Below are 16,779 nucleotides of genomic sequence, written 5' to 3'. Positions count from 1 at the left end.
CAGTTCATTTTTTTTCTTGCCAGTTAAAGGGAAGAATTATTCCCCCCATTACTTTTTAGCTTGTCTGAGCCACTCTCATTCCATATGTACAGGGGCACCTGGGTGGCTCAGTGGTTGAGCGTCTGTTTACCTTTGGCTCAGTGTCCTGGGATCAAGTCCCCACATCAGGCTCCCAGTAGGGAGCCTACTGTTCCCCCCTGCCTATGTCTCTGCCTCTCTGTGTCTCTCATGAATAAATAAATAAAATCTTAAAAAAAAGAAGAAGAAATGCTACATACAGAAGAACTAAGCTGCTACTTTTCATATGTTTGTATGTAGTCAAAATATATCCGTGATCTCTACATAGGTTTCACTTGCCAGAAAGCAGTGCTTGAATACTTGAAACTGAGTGCTGTTACATTTAATGTCCTGATTGTCAGAATGTTCTTTTATAGGTAACATGTTAAAATACAGTCATCCATTTCCATGATTGTTATCAAATTACACTGTGAAGTTTGCTATCCTGTTGCTTGGTGTTTGATCAAGCATCCAAAAGTATGTATTACTTGGGGGTACGTCATCATCCTTTATTATTCTAAAAAGCTACGCAGCTTATGCTATGAAAACTATTTTTTAAATATACTATAGTTGATGTATAAAATATCTGACAGGGGAAAAGGTGTGCATTCAGAGGTATGCCTACAAGAATATTGGTTATATAAATATCTAGTTACTTTGGCAGTAAGCATCATCAAGTTCTGCAGGATTTGGGCTAATGGGAGGCTTCATAATAGTCAAAGTTTTTAGATGTTGGAATAGGCTTTAAGAAGACAATATATCATCTCTTCCGCAAGAGATCTTGACACATAGTATTGATTCTCATCTGCCAGAGATGGAATCTGTACAGCTTTGCCTTCAGTAGTGTTATTAACTGTATGGCCTCTCAAGGTCTTTTTGATCCCTGGGCAGCTATTATTCTAAAACACACTATTTGTTAAATTAACCGCTCTGTAAAAAAAACTTTACCGGTTTAGCTCATCAGTGTGTTATACTTTAGAAAAGGCTTCCTCCCAGTTATTAACTATAATTTCACAGAATCTAAGGGTAATGTCTCAGCACTCTTTTTTTAGTCTGAGTCTATAAGCCTCAGAAGTGCCCTAGAAAAAAATTGAGGGAATTAAAGAATCCTGTGAGTCTCACTTCTAAGGGGGAAAAATTTTGCAATGTACAATAACAGAGTGGATCATCAAACATTTGAAGGAAACTGTGACAAAATACTTGTGACATTCAAAAAAAGAAATTGGAAAGATTAAAGTTTGAGTCCACAAACAATGGGTAGGAGTGCCTGCGTGGCTTCGTCAGTTGAATGTCAGACTTGATTTTGGCTCAGGTCATGAGCCACCCCCGCACAGGCTCCCGGCCCAGGACCAGCTCTGTGCTTGAGATTCTTTCTCTCCTTCTCCCTCTGTCCTTCTCCTCCTGCTCTCCCCATTTAAATAAACAAATAAATCTTAAAAAACAAACAAACAAACAAACAATGGGTCATCTTCAGACTCTTATAAATAAAAACTTTAACTCCAAAACAATCTTTTCTGAGGATCAAATGCCATATACCCTTAGTATGGTCTTTCTAGAAAGAAATATAGCAAGATGTATTAAGATTTGTTTTAAATATTCACGTTTTTTGACTCAGAAATTTCTCTTCTTAGTAGTTTAAGTATATAATCAGAGGTATATGCAGAGAATATTTGTTCATCATAACATTATTTAAAATAGCAGAAATGTGGAGCACCTGGGTGGCTCAGTCTGTTAGGTATCCCATTCTTGATTTTGGCTCAGGTCGTGAAATTGAGGTCATGGAATTGAGCCCCTTTCAGGCTGTATGTTCAGCATGGAGTCTGGAGTCTGCTCGCCCCTCTTCATCCCCCTCTGCCCTTCCTCCCACATACACACACACTCTCTCCCTCTCTCTCTCTCAAATAAATAAGTAAAATCTTTTTTAAAAATAGAAGAAATGTGGAAACATCTTAAAAGCACAATTGGAGACCATGCTAATAAATTATGACATATTCATACAACAGAATTCTATGCAATCATTAAAAATCAAGGGATTAAATGATAAAGAAACTTCTTGATTGGGCCATGGTGCCCCCAATGTTTGGTCAAACATTATTCTGGATGTTTCTGTGAGGGTGTTTTTGTATGAGATTTACATTTTTTAAAGTATAAATTGTTATTTATTTATTGCAAATAAAATGAAACTTTTTAAAAATTTGAGTGTAGTTGACATACAATGAATGGTATATTAGCTTCAGGTGTACAACATAGTGATTCACCATCTCTATATGTTATGCTATGCTCCCCACAAGTGTAGCTACCATCTGCCACCATACAATGCTATTATAATATCACTGACTATATTCCCTATGCTGTGCCTTTTATTCCCGTGACTTGTTCATTCCAGAATGAGGAGGTTGTATCTCCCACTCCCCTTCAGCAATTTTTGCCTATAGTTTTGGCAACCATCAGTTTGGTCTCTTTTTATAGGTCTGATTCTGCTTTTTTGTTTGTTTATTCATTTGTTTTATTTTGTAGATTACACATGTAAGTGAAATCATGTGTTATTTGTCTTTTTCAGTCCGACTTATTTCACTTAGCATTATACCCTCTAGGTCCAACCATGTTGTCCCAAATGGCAAGATCTCTCGATGAGATTTATATTTCAATTGGTGGATTTTGAGCAAAGCAGATTGTCCTCCATCATATGGGTGGGCCTCATTTAATAAAATAACCTGAATGGAAAATAGGATTGACCTACTCCAAGCAAAAGGGAATTCTAACAGCCTTTGGAGTTCAATTGCAATACTGCTTCCCCTGGGTCTCCAGCCTGCTGACCCACCCTGCAGATTTTGGATTTGCCAGGCTCCATAATCATGTGAGCCAATTCCTTAAAATAAATCTCCCTCTCTCTTTCTACATAGCGCGCACACACACACGCACATACACACACCCTATTGGTTTTGTTTCTCCGGAGAACAGTAATATACCGTTTATTAGTATGATCCCAATATCAACTATGAAAAGATTTATTTTAAAATGACTCTTGCATGTCATACTTAATGGTAAAAGGCTGAAAGCTTTCCCCCTGAGATCAGGAAAAGGACAAGAATGCCTATTCTCATCATTTTGATTCAAAATAGTGCTAGAAGTTCTAGCCAGTGCAATAAGGGAAGAAAACGGGAAGGGGGTGAGGGAAGGCATACAGATTTTAAAGAAAGAAATATAATTGTCTCTATTTGCAGGTAATGACTATCTTTATATAAAACCCAAGGGATTTACAAAAATGCTCCTAGAACCTATAAGTGATTTTCAGCAATGTCCCAAGATACAGGCTCAATACAAAGAAAAATTAATTGCATTTCTATATATGCAATATATACTATATATACTAAAAATGAACATATGGAAATCAAAAATAAAATTACAATACCATTTATAATTGCCCCAGAGAAAATGAAATGCTTAGATACAAATCTAACAAAATATGTACAGAATCTGTATGCTGAAAATGACAAAAAGCTGATGAAAGGAATCAAAGAAGTCTAAAGAAATGGAAACCCTTATCCATGAATTAGAAGACTCCATAGAGTAAAGATGTCAATTCTCCCCATACTGACCCCTAAGTTTAATGCCAATTCTTATCCAGGTGTTTATAGACATAGAAAGGCTTATTCTAAAATTTATATAAATTCATAGAACATGAAATAGTTAAAAACAATTCTGAAACTGAGATGTAAAGTGGAGAATCATGATATACAATGTTATGGTTTACTGTATAGCTACAATAATAGAGACAGTGTGGCATTGATAGACATACATATAGACCAATGGAACAAAACAGAGACTCTAGCAACAGATATAGATATAGATATAGATATAGATATAGATATAGATATAGATATAGATATTTAAACTAAATTTTGAAAAATTACAAAAGCAAGTCAATGGAGTAAGGAAAAACCTATTCAACGAATGGTGCTGGAACAACTGGACATTCATAGTTTAAAAATTGAATCCAAAAAAAAAATCCAAAAAAAATTGAATCCTCTGGCAGCCATCCAGCAGTGTATATGTGCTTGTATTCATCCTGTTACTTAAAAAAAAAAAAGCAAAAAATGAATCTTGACCTATGTCTCATACCTTACACAAAAATTAACTCACAATGGATCACAGACTTAAATATAAATTGTGAAGCTACAAAACTTTTAGGAAAAAAAATGGATAAAATGTTTGAGATCAAGAACTAGGCAAAGAGCAGTGCCTGGCTGGTTCATTTCGTGAAGACCGTGACTCTTGATCTCAGGATTGTGGGTTTAAGCCCCACACTGGGTGCAGGGATTACTTAAAAATAAAATCTTAAAAAATAAAAAAATAACAAGGCAAAGAGTTCTTAGATTTGACACTAGATGTATAATTCATAAAAGCTGATTAACTAGATCTCATCATATTAAGATCTTTTACTCTGTAAATGGCTCTGTTAAGAAAATGAAAAGAGAAGCTAAAGATTGGGAGAAAATATTTACATTTGCAAATGTAGCCAACATGGACTAGTATCTAGAATATATAATAGCTTTCAAAATTTGACATTAAAAGAACAAACAATTTAATTAGGAAATGAACAAAAGACATTAAAGACATTTCATTGAAAAAGATATATAGATAGAAAATAAGCATATAGAAAGGTATCGACATCATTATTCTTCAGGTCAATGAAAATTAAAACCAAAATCAGATATCACTATAAACACCAGAATAGTGTCAACACCAAATGCTGGAGCAGAAGCAGAGAAGTTAAATCATTCTTATGGTGCTGATGGGACTTAAAAATGGTACAGTCACTTTGGAAAATAGTGTTCTGGTTTATTTTTAAACTAAAAATGCAACTACTATATGATCCAGTAATTGTACTCTTACCATAGAGAAATTAAAACCTATGTTTAGGGATCCCTGGGTGGCGCAGCGGTTTAGCGCCTGCCTTTGACCCAGGGTGCGATCCTGGAGACCCTGGATTGAATCTCACGTCGGGCTCCCTGTGCATGGAGCCTGCTTCTCCCTCTGCCTGTGTCTCTGCCTCTCTCTCTCTGTGTCTATCATGAATAAATAAATAAAATCTTTAAAAAAAACTATGTTTATGGGAATACCTGCACATGAACATACAGATTTGATATATACAACAATTTAGATTGCCCTTAGGAGAATTATGCTGAGTGAAAACGTTCAGTCTCAAAAGAACACATACTATATAGTTTTATTTATACAGCACCCATGAAATAATAGATAGATGAAGAACAGTTTAGTGATTGCCAAGGATTAAGGATTGGGAGCAGGGGTTTTGACTATATAAGTTTAGCATGAGGGAGTTTTGTGATGAAACACTTCTGTATTTTGATTGTAGTGGTAGTTACATGAAACGTGTTAAAACTGCACAGAACTGTAACATACACATATATAACATAAATGACATATATAACATACAACACGTATGTAATATACATAACCTACACATGAATACATGTATAGCTGGTGAAATCTGAGTAAATTTTGTGGATTGTATCAATGTCAATTTCCTGGTTTTGATACTGTCTTACAGTTATACAAGTTGTCAATATTGGAAAAAGTGGTGTGAAGGATACATGGGACCTCCATGTGCATTTATTTGCAACTTCCTATGAAACTACAATTATTTCATAATAAGGGTATAAAGAAAAATGACTAATACCAAGAAAAAGAAACTTCTCTAAATGGGTAGATATAAGATCAAAAGGCTATTAAGCTAGAGGTATTCTGGGAAGATAATAATGAAGACAGCCTAAGTTTTCAACCTCTCTGAAGCCCCACATAAAAACCAATAGAGCAACTGTAGAGCAAAATATCCGTGGACAACTCTATAGCAAATATTGGGGACAAGATGTACTCCACTTCCAAGGAGACAGTGTGGGTTCAAACCACCAGCAGCTAAGACCTGGGATAGTTGTCCTGCAGGAGGGAAAAGAAGCAAGCAACAAGGCATCTGCCAGACCTGAGAACAGAAGAAACACAAAACAGCCAATGGTTTGGAAAACACAAGGGACCAATTTGAGAAGTGTTAATCTTTTATCCAGCAACATTGCTAAACTATTTGTTCTAGTAGATTATACTTTTTTAAATCTTCTGTGGAGACAACCATATTGTCTATAAATAATGGAAAGTTACTTCTTTCTTTCCAATCTCCCTTTATTTCCTTTTATGTCTTATTATTTTGGCTAACATTTTCAGTACTACGTAATGGTACTTGGAATCCCCAACTGGTTCTTGACTTCAAAGAGAAAAGCACTAACATTTCACTATTAGGTATGATCATTTATTTAGATTTCCAGATGATATTTATCAGGGTTCTATAATAAAAATGTTTTTCTAACTGTGTTGCAGGCAAACATGGCGAGATAGTAACTGGTTAAATCTTAGTAGAAGATGGTGGTAGATTTAAAGGAATTGCAACTCTTTTTCTATTTCTCCTATTGGGAGTCTGAATCACCTCCCTGTGAATCTGTGCTGACTTTAGTAACCTCCCTGGTCCACACAGAACGATGTTTTAGAAAATTATGCAGCTTCTGCCTAGGGTTCTTGGGACATTTTCTCTAGGAACCCTTAGCTGCCACATGAATCTGACTGCCCTGATTGCCATGCTGGAAAGGCCACAAGAAGGTGTTCCCCCTATATGGTCTCAAATAAGTCCAGTCTTCAAGCCATTTGTACCAAGGTGTGAGACACTGAGTGAAGCTGTCTTGAACCCTCCAGACAGTCCATCTGCCAGAAGAATAAACTGTTGACACCAAAGAAGAGTCAATCAGGCCTGGTCCAAATTCCTGAGCAATAAAATTTTAAGATGTAATAAAATACATCTTAAATAAAACACAAAGTTGCTTTAAGCAACTGCCACTTGGGATGGTTGTTAAGCAGCAATAAATAACCAGAACCTAGGCACAGAAAACCTTTTTTATTGTCTTACATTTTTTTCATAATATAAAAAAATTATGTCTTCTCTTCATTATTGGATTTGAGGCTAGTTTTCACTGGTTTGGAAAAACAACAAAAGGTGTTTGTTGGAAAGGAAAAACAACATAGGGATGTTTGGCCTGGAGGACTGCAGGTTCAGTGCTAGATCAATGCTAAGAACAAGGCGGCATAACCAAAGCTACTAGTCTAATAGGAATAAATTAGACAATGGTACCCTTTATTGGTGGAGACTCCACTGCAAGCCCATTGCTTAGTGATAGACCAGTACCTTTATGCAGTTCAGAAAAAGGAGCACCTTCCTTCAGGTAGACACAGCCTGATACCACACTGTGAGGAACAAAGTGTAGGCCAGACCTCAGCCCCGACTTGCTCCAGCATCCTCGGGCAGGGCACAATTCACGTGACTTATATGTAATATCCTTTCAAGTAGAAGCAAGGCAACATCTCTACATTTGCAAATGACACAAATTCTTGTGGGTGGTGATGAACTAAGTTGATGAGGATTGATGAGATGGATCTTACAAATCTGTGAGTGGGCAGAAAGGTGGGAAATGAGTGCATAAAATATACGTAATCTCGATCAGTCACTGCTAAAGAGGGAACAAGGTTACTGCAGATTGTTCCCCGAAGAAAAAGGCAGAGGTTTCTTCTGACAGCAAAAAGAACAGCCTCTTGATTGAATCATAAAGTGACATTCTCCCTGAGAAACAAAGAGGTACCACCCACTCAACTGATGCTATGATGGAAGTTGAATAAGGCAGAAACCATCCGGGGAAAAATTAACACCTTGAGGGCTCAGAAGAAGCATAAACTTCTATATATCATAAGTGGAGTATGAAGGATAAATCAATCAGATCCCAATGAAAGTAGCTGCAATGGTATAGGTGGTAATTGCCTCCAGCATGCTTGGGACTGGAAACCAGTAGACGGGATGATGGTGGTAAAGGAAGAAGACAGCAGACTATTACTGGTGATGGCAGCAGTGGCAGCAATTGAGTTGGTTTCTTAGCTGATACCAGTGGTTGGACAGCAATGGTGGCATCAGATCATTAATGTTGGCAACAGTAATGGAAATGAAGTAGCAGTCAGAGAATTGTTCAACAAACACTTTATCAACTCTTTATTCAGTACTGACCACATTTCAGGTATTACGTTGCACGGATAAACGGATAAATAAGTAATCAAAAAAACAATTATTGTGTGCCCAGCCATGTAATAGATGTGGGAGCACAAAAACAACTAGAACATGATTCTTACTCCTCGAGGACTTGGAACTGAGTATGGGTGGCACAATAGAACAAATAATTATGGCAATGTGGGAGTGGTGAGGAAAAGATTTATACTGTTGTATAGGTCCAATGCAGAAAGAAAAAAACATAGTCCTTTGCTCTGACATATAGCATGACAGGAGACACTCTGTTGGGCACTGTATAAGATAAAAAGATAAATATCAGACATAGCTTCTGCTTTGCGATGCTTATAGACTAATAGATGAGGTAGGACAAGTATAATTCTATAAAACAAGGTAAAAAGGGCTATGTTTTAAGAAAGTTCCAGAAAAGTATTTTAGGAGTTTAAAAGAAGGCTCATGATATAGTTGACAATATTGTTTTAAGTAAATGAAAACTCTACCTATTTCATTCTAAATGTCATCTTTTCCTTCTTTGATACCCTTCAATATATTTGCTTAAACGAGTATCTATTGAATGCTTATTGTATGCTTTGGACTGAATGTTTGTGTCTACACACACACACACACACACACACACACACCAAATTCTTAGGTTGAATTCCTAACTTCTAATGTGATGATGTTTGGAGATGGAGACTTTGGGAGGTAATTAGGGTTAAGTGAGGTCATGAGGGCGGGGCTCTGATCCCATGAGATTAGTGCCTTTAGAAGAAGAGGCACTCAAGAGCTGGCATGCATGAGCTCTCTCTCTAAAGAGTTAACCGAGAAAATTAGAGAGAGAGAGAGAGAGAGAGAGACATCCCATGAGGACGGAAGGAGAAGGCAGCCAAGAATAGAGCTCTCACTAGAAACCACCCTGACCAGACCTTGATCCTGGACTTCCCAGTTTCCAGAATTGTGAGACATAAATTTCTGTTGCTCGAGTCACCTAGTCTATGCTGTTTGGTTATAATAGCCCTAGGAAGCTAATACAGATTTTGGTACAGTGAATGAGGTCTCAGTCTTCCAAAAGTCATGTCCTCAAATGCAAAACACATTCATTTCATCCCAACTACCCCCTAAAGTCTTCTCATTCTAGCATCTACTCTAAAATCTAAGATCCGAAGTCTTACTTCAATATCATTGAAATCAAGTACAGGTGAGACTTAAGAGATGATTTATCCTGGGGCAAGATTCCTGTCCAGCTGTGAACCTGTGAAATGTTATTTGCTTCTAAAACACAATGATGTGGGACCCCTGGGTGGCTCAGCCGTTCAGCGCCTGCCTTTGGCCCAGGGCATGATCCTGGAGTCCCAGGGTCGAGTTCTGCATCAGGGTCCTGGCATGGAGCCTGCTTCTTCCTCTGTCTGTGTTTCTGCCTCTCTCTCTCTCTATGTCTACCATGAATAAATATATAAATAAATCTTTTAAAAAAATAAAAATAAAACACAATGATGTGACAGACATGTTATAGACATTTCCATTCCAAAAAGGAAAAATATGAAAGAAGGGGAAAGGGGTCCCAAACAAGGTTCAAAATTTAGTATGCAAATCCCACCAGATCTGAAGGCTCAGGAATAATCCTCTTTGTTCCTATACTCTGCCCTCCAGGCCCAACAGGGTGGCAGTGTCACCTCAGTAGGGAAGGGAAGCAGCCCTGTCCATGAGTTCTCTTCACGTGTAACCCTGCCCCTGAGGCACTCGGTAGGGCTATCCTGGTGGGGCCACCCTTTGAAATAGAGGAAAAACCAGTCTTGCCCCTCCCTCCCTACCTCTGAGTCTGTGGTGGGAATGGCCCGTCCCGATTTCTGAACAACTTTTGTGTCATTTTTCCCTTTTGAAAGATAAAGCCTTCTTATAGCAGTATAGGTCTATGGTCCCACATGGCCCCATGCCATAATATCCCCAAAGTCCAATAGCTTTCCTTTATTCTGCCCTTCTTTTTTCTTTTTTGGTCCTCTTTAGTTCCAGCTGGCAGTTTCTTCTGGTATCATCCTATCTCTCTGGCCTCTGCTGAGATGGCTGATGAAGCCCATGAGTCCCACTCAAGATCTATCAAATAGCCATTCAGCCACACCATTAATTTCTCTTAAGAATAAGTTTTCTCATTCTTTGCACTATGGATAAGCTAAGAATTTTCCAATCTCCAAGTTTTAATTCCTTTTTACTTAACAGTTCCTTCTTCATCTGTTTCCTCTTCCATTTTACTATAAGCAATAGGGTGAACCTAAACCCCAACTTCAATACTTTGCTTAGAAATCTCTTCTACTTAAAAAAAAAAAAAGAAAGAAAGAAAGAAAAAGAAATCTCTTCTACTAAATATCCAGTTTCATCACTCATAAGTTCTTCCTTTTAAAAGACACAAGGACACAATTCAGCCCAGTTCTTTGGCACTTTACAAGAAAAATCACTTTCCTCCAGTTTCTAATAGCCTGTTCCTCATTTCCTCTGAGACCTCACTAAAATAGCCTTTAACATCCATATTTTTACCAACATTCTGTTCGTAATTATGTATTTGTGGAAGAAAATGGAAACTTCATCTCCATCTCTTATTTTTTCTTTCTGAGCCCTCAACAGAATTGTCTTTATGTTCTATGTCTACCAACAGTTGTTTCACAGAAATCTCAGCTTTTTCTAGCACATAACTCAAAACTCTTTCAGCCTATACCCATCACAACTCCAAAGCCACTTCCACATTTTTAGGCATTTCTTATAGCAGCACTCCACTTGTGGTACCCAAATCTATATTACTTAGCATGCCCCAGAAACTATTGGAACCGTGAGTTCTGACTAGAACCAGAAACTAGGATATACATATTTATAAGATTTACTATAAGGAATGAACTCATACAATTAGTCCACACTGAGAAGTCCCAAGATCTGCAGCTGAGAGAGACTCAAGAGAGATGATGGTACAAATTCTAGTCTGAAAGCTGGCAAGCTCAAGAACCAAGAGCCAGTGCTTCAATTACAAAGGCAAGAAAAAAAATCAACGTCCCAGTTCAAGGTTGTCAAGCAGTGGAACCTCCCCCTTACTGAGGGAAAGTCAGCCTTTTTATTCTTTTTAAACCTTAAACTGATTAGGGCTACTCACATTAGGAAGAGCAATCTGCTTTACTCAGTCTATTGTTTCAGATGTTAATCTCATCCAAAAACAGCCTCACAGACACACCCAGAATAACGTGTGACCAAATATCTGGGCACCTCATTGCTGAGTCAACACATAAAATTAAACCATTACACTGACTATCTTCGGGGCTCTGGAGTACAGGACAAACAAAGTTCCTGTCTTCATAGAGTTATGTACTGTGACAGGTCACATAAATCATTTTGAACACTGTTAAGAACTATGAATGTGGACCAAGGAAATAGAAGTAGTGTTTGGGAGGAGGTGGAGATGGACAGACATTTAACCTCACAGGAAGTAGAGAAGGTCTAAAAGTTTTTGAGCTCAAGAATGAAATTGGGAGTTGTACTTTGGAAAGAGTAATCTATTATCTAAGTGCAGAGTGACACATAGAAGAGAGGTACTAGAAGCTAGGAATCTAATACAGCATTCAGAAAAAATAAAGAAATAGAGAAAAGAGGAAAAAGGGAAGCAACAACTATTTATTCAGCATCTGTTATGTGTCAGACATACTTTTAAGTATTCTCATGTATTTGAATGGGGGATGGCAGGGGACATGAAAAGGAAGAAAAATATTTATAAGATATTACAAAAGAATCAAATAGACTTCACAGCAGATTTTGTGTTTACATATGTATATGTTGGTACATTCGCTTGTGCTCAGTTAGTAGGGTTGGAAAAGAGGAAGAACCAAAAAGCCTAGGCTTTCAAATTGGGTAACCAGTAAGGTCACCATGGTATTGTGGGGGGGGGGGGGGAGGATTTTACAAAGGGAAGAGGTGAGGAGGGAAGATGATGAGTTATATTTTTTTTTAAATGAAGCATCCAGGTAAAGATGCTCAAGAAATAGAAGGAAATTACAGGGCTAGAGGTAAACGGCTAAGTCGTACCAGGAGATATTCAGATATTGATGATCTTTGGAGAAATGGTACCTGAAGCAATGAGATATACTTTGGTTACTAATTAATGGAGAGATTGCACACAAAGAAGAGGACAAATTCTTATGGATTCCTATACTTAGGAAGATCTGGAGCTGTACTGTCCAAAGTGGTAACCATAGCCACAGGAAGCTATCTAAATTGATTTAAATGAAAACAAAAAGTTTAGTCACACTAGCTATATTCTCCAAGTGCTCATTAGCCACAGGTTGCTATTGGATATCAATAGATACCAATCACATTGGATGTCACAGATATATAAAACACTTCCAACATCACAGAAAGTTCTTTCTTAAAAAAATATTTTATTTATTTATTCATGAGAGACACAGAGAGAGAGGCAGAGACAAGCCAGAGGGAGAAGCAGGATCCCTGAGGGGACCCTCATGTGGGACTCAATCCCAGGACCCCATGATCACGACCTGAGCCAAAGGCAGAGATGCTCAACTGCTGAGCCACCAAGGTGTCCCCACAGAAGGTTCTGTTGGACAGCATTTATCTAGAAATTGGTCAGAGATTAGAAGAATCAGGAGAATTTAGTCTCCTGAAAGCCGGGGAAAACAATGTTTCAAGAAGGGAATGACCAATGGCATCAAATGTTTCAGTAAAAGCATATGAAGGCCACAACCAAACAATGAATTAAGTGACCTTTAAAGTAGTTTCAGACTAGTAATACAGTTAGAAAGCAGATTACAATACAATAGATTTTAGATGAAATAGATGATAAATAAGCAGAGATAATAGGCTTAAACAATTCTTTCCAGTAATTTTTCAGTGAAGTAAAACAGAATGGAAATCTAAGGAAAAGTTAAAAGAGAATCCAACTGTGAATGTATGGGCTTAATGTAAGTAAGTATGTGGACTCACTGTAAGGCTTGAACACCAATCAAGCAGCTATCTCCCAACTCCACCAATAAGGAAGTCTTTCATGTAGCAATGACAATTGAGGGGATAGAATCATATGATTTTAAAGCTAAGAGGAGACTTAGGAATCATCTAATCCACTGGTCACATTGGTGCCCAGTCACACACACAGCTCATTAGTATTAAAATATAGACTAAGAACTCAGGTCTCTTGCATCCCAGTCCATTAGATGTTCAACCTCATTTCAACTGACTCTCAAGATAGATCAGAGAAGAGGTGAAGAAATCTTCTATTGAATTCCATTAATCTAGCAAGAAAAAGAAAATGTCTACATTAACATATACATAACTTTAATTTTTTTAGAGACAATTTTACTTCTCTCCTTCAAAATGTAGATAAACAGAAAACTAAGCAGTGAATGTTTGCTATTTTGTAACGAACAATATACTAAAAAAAAATTAAATATTATCTAATCATATCTCTCATGTATAGGTGTGAAAGGTGTGTTTTCACTATTTGACAGGTCAGAAATGTATGCATCAGGTCAGTAAATCATTGAACTAATGACATTCTTACTCAATTCTACACTATAATCAATTAGGAAATAATGGAGAAAATGGGAGAAAAGAGATGAGGAGGCTAGGGAATGAAAATGATATGTTAAATCACAAAAGTAACAAGAACAAATTGATTTACTGATCTTAAAAATAAAACCAACAAGGGGTGCCTGGGTAGCTCAGTCCATCAAGCATCTGCCTTTGGCTCAGGTCATGATCTCTCCATCTGAGATCAAGTCCCCACATTAGGCTCCCTGCTCAGAGGGGCGTCTGCTTCTTTTTCTCCCTCTATTGCTCCCCCACCTCATGCTCTCTCTGATAAATACAATCTTTTAAAAAAAAATCAACAAAAGCAGCCCTTTAGATAAATATTAATTAAAGTGTTTCAAGAAACTCTAACATTGATCACCTTTTGAGAGGGGAACTGGGTGGCTAGGGGCAGGATGACTTCTCACAGTAAACTCTTTGCAACTCTTTGCAACCATAACAATGTTACATATTCTGATAACAGTAACAAAGAAAAAAAATAAAACAACTTCAAACGACTGAGTTCCTACCAACAGTAACTACCAGCATTCTACATTCCCCTGACTCTACAGAAGAAATGGAAATATCAGTAAAGAAAAACCCTAACTCTATTCTGAAATGTCAAGGGAGAATTACATTAAGAGACAGAAGATTTTCCTTTGGGGGCTGGGAATCAGGAAGGAAGAATAGATGATTACCTGCAACAATCACTGTTTGATCAACTCAATTCTGTTGCTATTATTTTTAGCTCATCTTTATAGTATGTTGCTGAGGAACCCTATTATCTGGAAGCAATTTTCTAATAGGAGCCTACATGAGGCAGAAGAGCAATGGTCCTAAAACCTTCAAATTAGGCCATTCTAATTTAATCCGTCTATTTTGGTGCCACTTAATATATTATCTTTCAATCTTTATGCAGCTCTATTGTGATGTTGAAAATCCTGTTATGCCCCAAAAGCAAAATGATCCTTTGTAAAATGTTAATATAAGGGGCTGCAGACCAGTACGCTTGCAATGGGGAGCCACAGCTGCGGATTCATTCTCTACTAATACTTTTCTTATTGACAATACTATGAATTCCGAACAATCCCTTGCAAGGTAAATTCTTGTATTTTAAGATGTCTGGTGCAGGGGATGGGGAAAGGATTGCACGAAGCTATTCGAGATATGGAAGCTAGGAACTGAAATTTCGGTTTAGGGGTGAGGCAAGGCGGCTGAGACAGCGCAAAACTCGCAAAGCAGGGGGCGGGTCGAGCACCGCGGGGGGCGCGGGAGCTCCAGAGACCGCGACGTGGGCTGAGACGGCAGGAGAAATCCATCACGGGGCACAAATTCGTGTAAGAAGGCTGCAGGCACGTAGGCACTCCGGGTCCTCGCATTCCTACCCGCTCCGTTCAAGAACTTCATTAGCAGCACGCAGACGTCATCGCTTTCGTAACCGGGGCAGACGGCGAACCGCAGGGACTCCGCTCAGGCCGTTTCGGCGGAACAATCTGGATCTGCCCGATGGCACCCAGTCTGATTTCTGCTACCTGCGGTTGCCCCCCCACCCCAGCCCCACCCCCACCTATCGAATTCCTCCAAACTAAAACCTGGCCACCGCAGAGAGAAGGGAATCAGGCTGTCTCTGGCTTTGGTTCTCCCCTCACACACCTCTAACCGTCCTTCCACCCCGTAGGCTGCCCCGGTTTGCAGACGGACGACCAAACTACTGGCCCCGAGGCTCTAAGAAGCGCCTACGTGGCGGTAACGGGAAAACCAAGCCCAAATTCCACCAATAAACGGGGCGGCTCGGGCTAAGCCCCGCCCACCGCTCCTGCCAGCCAATAGCACCCGGAGCTCCTCCGCCTCTCCCGCCCATTCCCAGGGCGGCCGCCGCGCCCCCCGCGCTCGCCTGCGCAGGGCACGCGCCCCTCCTCCGCTCCCCGAGATAAGAAGGCCGCTGAGGGCGGAGGGAGTGACACCCGCTACCACGGGCGGCCCGAGACCCCAGGAGCGAGTGTCCCGCACAGCACCGGAGCGAAGTACAGAGGGCCGCTCTCGACGCCCCGGGCCCGCCCCGTCCCCTGACCCGGAAGTAATCCCCCTCCTCCCCACCCCCGCCCCTCCCCGCCCACAGTTGAAAAGGGAGGAAAAGGACGGCCGGGTCTGGCCCGGCATGCCCTGGGCTTCCGGTGACCTCTGGCCCTTTTCTGTCGTCCGCTCCCGCTGCCTGGCGTGCTCGCTCGCTCGCCGCCTGCCTCCCCCCCTCCGGTCCTCCTTCGCACGCTGCCTGGTGGCCGAGGCGCCCGCGAGCAGCGGGGAGGCGGTGGCGGAGGACACCCGTCATGGCCGCCTCTAAGCCTGTGGAGGCGGCGGTGGTCGCCGCGGCTGCGCCCAGCTCCGGGAGCGCGGTGGGTGGCGGCGGCGCGACCGCGGGCGCGGGTGCCGGGGGCCTGCCGCGATGGCAGCTGGCGCTGGCGGTCGGGGCGCCCCTGCTGCTGGGCGCAGGTGCCATGTACCTGTGGAGCCGGCAGAGGCGGCGGCGGGAGGCCGGGGGCCGCGGCGACGCCGGCGGCTTGAAGCGCAACAGCGAACGGAAGACCCCGGAGGGCAGGGCCAGCCCGGCCCCGGGCAGCGGACATCCCGAGGGCCCCGGCGCTCACCTGGAAATGGTGAGCGGCAGCCGCGGGCTTCGGCGGGGTCCTCGGCGGGCGACCTCGGCGGGCGACCTCGGCGGGCGACCTCGGGCGCGGACCCTGCGGGCCCGCGGGCGAGGGGCTTCCCGTGCGACGCAGCCGCCGGGCCGCGCGGGGGCTCGGGGGAGCCGGGGGGCGGGAGGTGGCGGCCGCCTTGGGCACGTGCGGGGAAATACTTGGTGTTTTCTGTTTTTTTTTTTTTTTTTTCTCAGTGACACAGCATTTATCTCTGGCGTTTGGGGTACGGGGGACATTTGCACATGCGAAGGTTTTGTTTAACTAGTGAGTCAGGAGCCAAGTTGTGGTTGATCAGGACTTGCCGTGCTGATTTCCAAGGCCTGGAGCCTAACCTTTTAAGGAGCAGCCACCCCCGCTTACCTG

General features: G+C 40.9%; 2 protein-coding genes across 5 annotated transcripts in view; one reads left to right on the top strand and one right to left on the bottom strand.

Moving 5' to 3' along the window:
- LNP1 (leukemia NUP98 fusion partner 1) overlaps nt 1-16,436 on the bottom strand; it is a 42,460-nt gene extending 26,024 nt beyond the window's left edge. Inside the window, exons 1-2 of one of the 3 annotated variants that reach the window (XM_049105520.1) lie at nt 15,374-15,754; nt 15,106-15,219 (exon numbers count right to left, since the gene is read on the bottom strand). The gene's annotated coding sequence lies outside the window, so the exon portion shown is untranslated. Of the gene's footprint in view, nt 1-15,105; nt 15,220-15,373; nt 15,755-16,365 lie in introns of those variants that run through there. The other 2 variants (XM_049105519.1, XM_025416548.3) reach the window with 2 other exon arrangements.
- The window catches only part of TOMM70 (translocase of outer mitochondrial membrane 70), a 32,904-nt gene continuing 31,995 nt past the window's right edge, over nt 15,871-16,779 (top strand). Inside the window, exon 1 of one of the 2 annotated variants that reach the window (XM_025416497.3) lies at nt 15,871-16,374. In XM_025416497.3, the coding sequence (XP_025272282.1) occupies nt 16,048-16,374 (327 nt within the window). In that variant the 5' untranslated portion in view covers nt 15,871-16,047. The remainder of the gene's footprint in view (nt 16,375-16,779) is intronic. The other variant, XM_025416506.3, reaches the window with a different exon arrangement.

Source organism: Canis lupus, chromosome 33, assembly GCF_003254725.2.
Source record: "Canis lupus dingo isolate Sandy chromosome 33, ASM325472v2, whole genome shotgun sequence".
NCBI lineage: Eukaryota > Metazoa > Chordata > Mammalia > Carnivora > Canidae > Canis > Canis lupus.
Note: the sequence above shows the minus strand (reverse complement) of the source record. Positions and strands in the feature narration are given on the sequence as shown.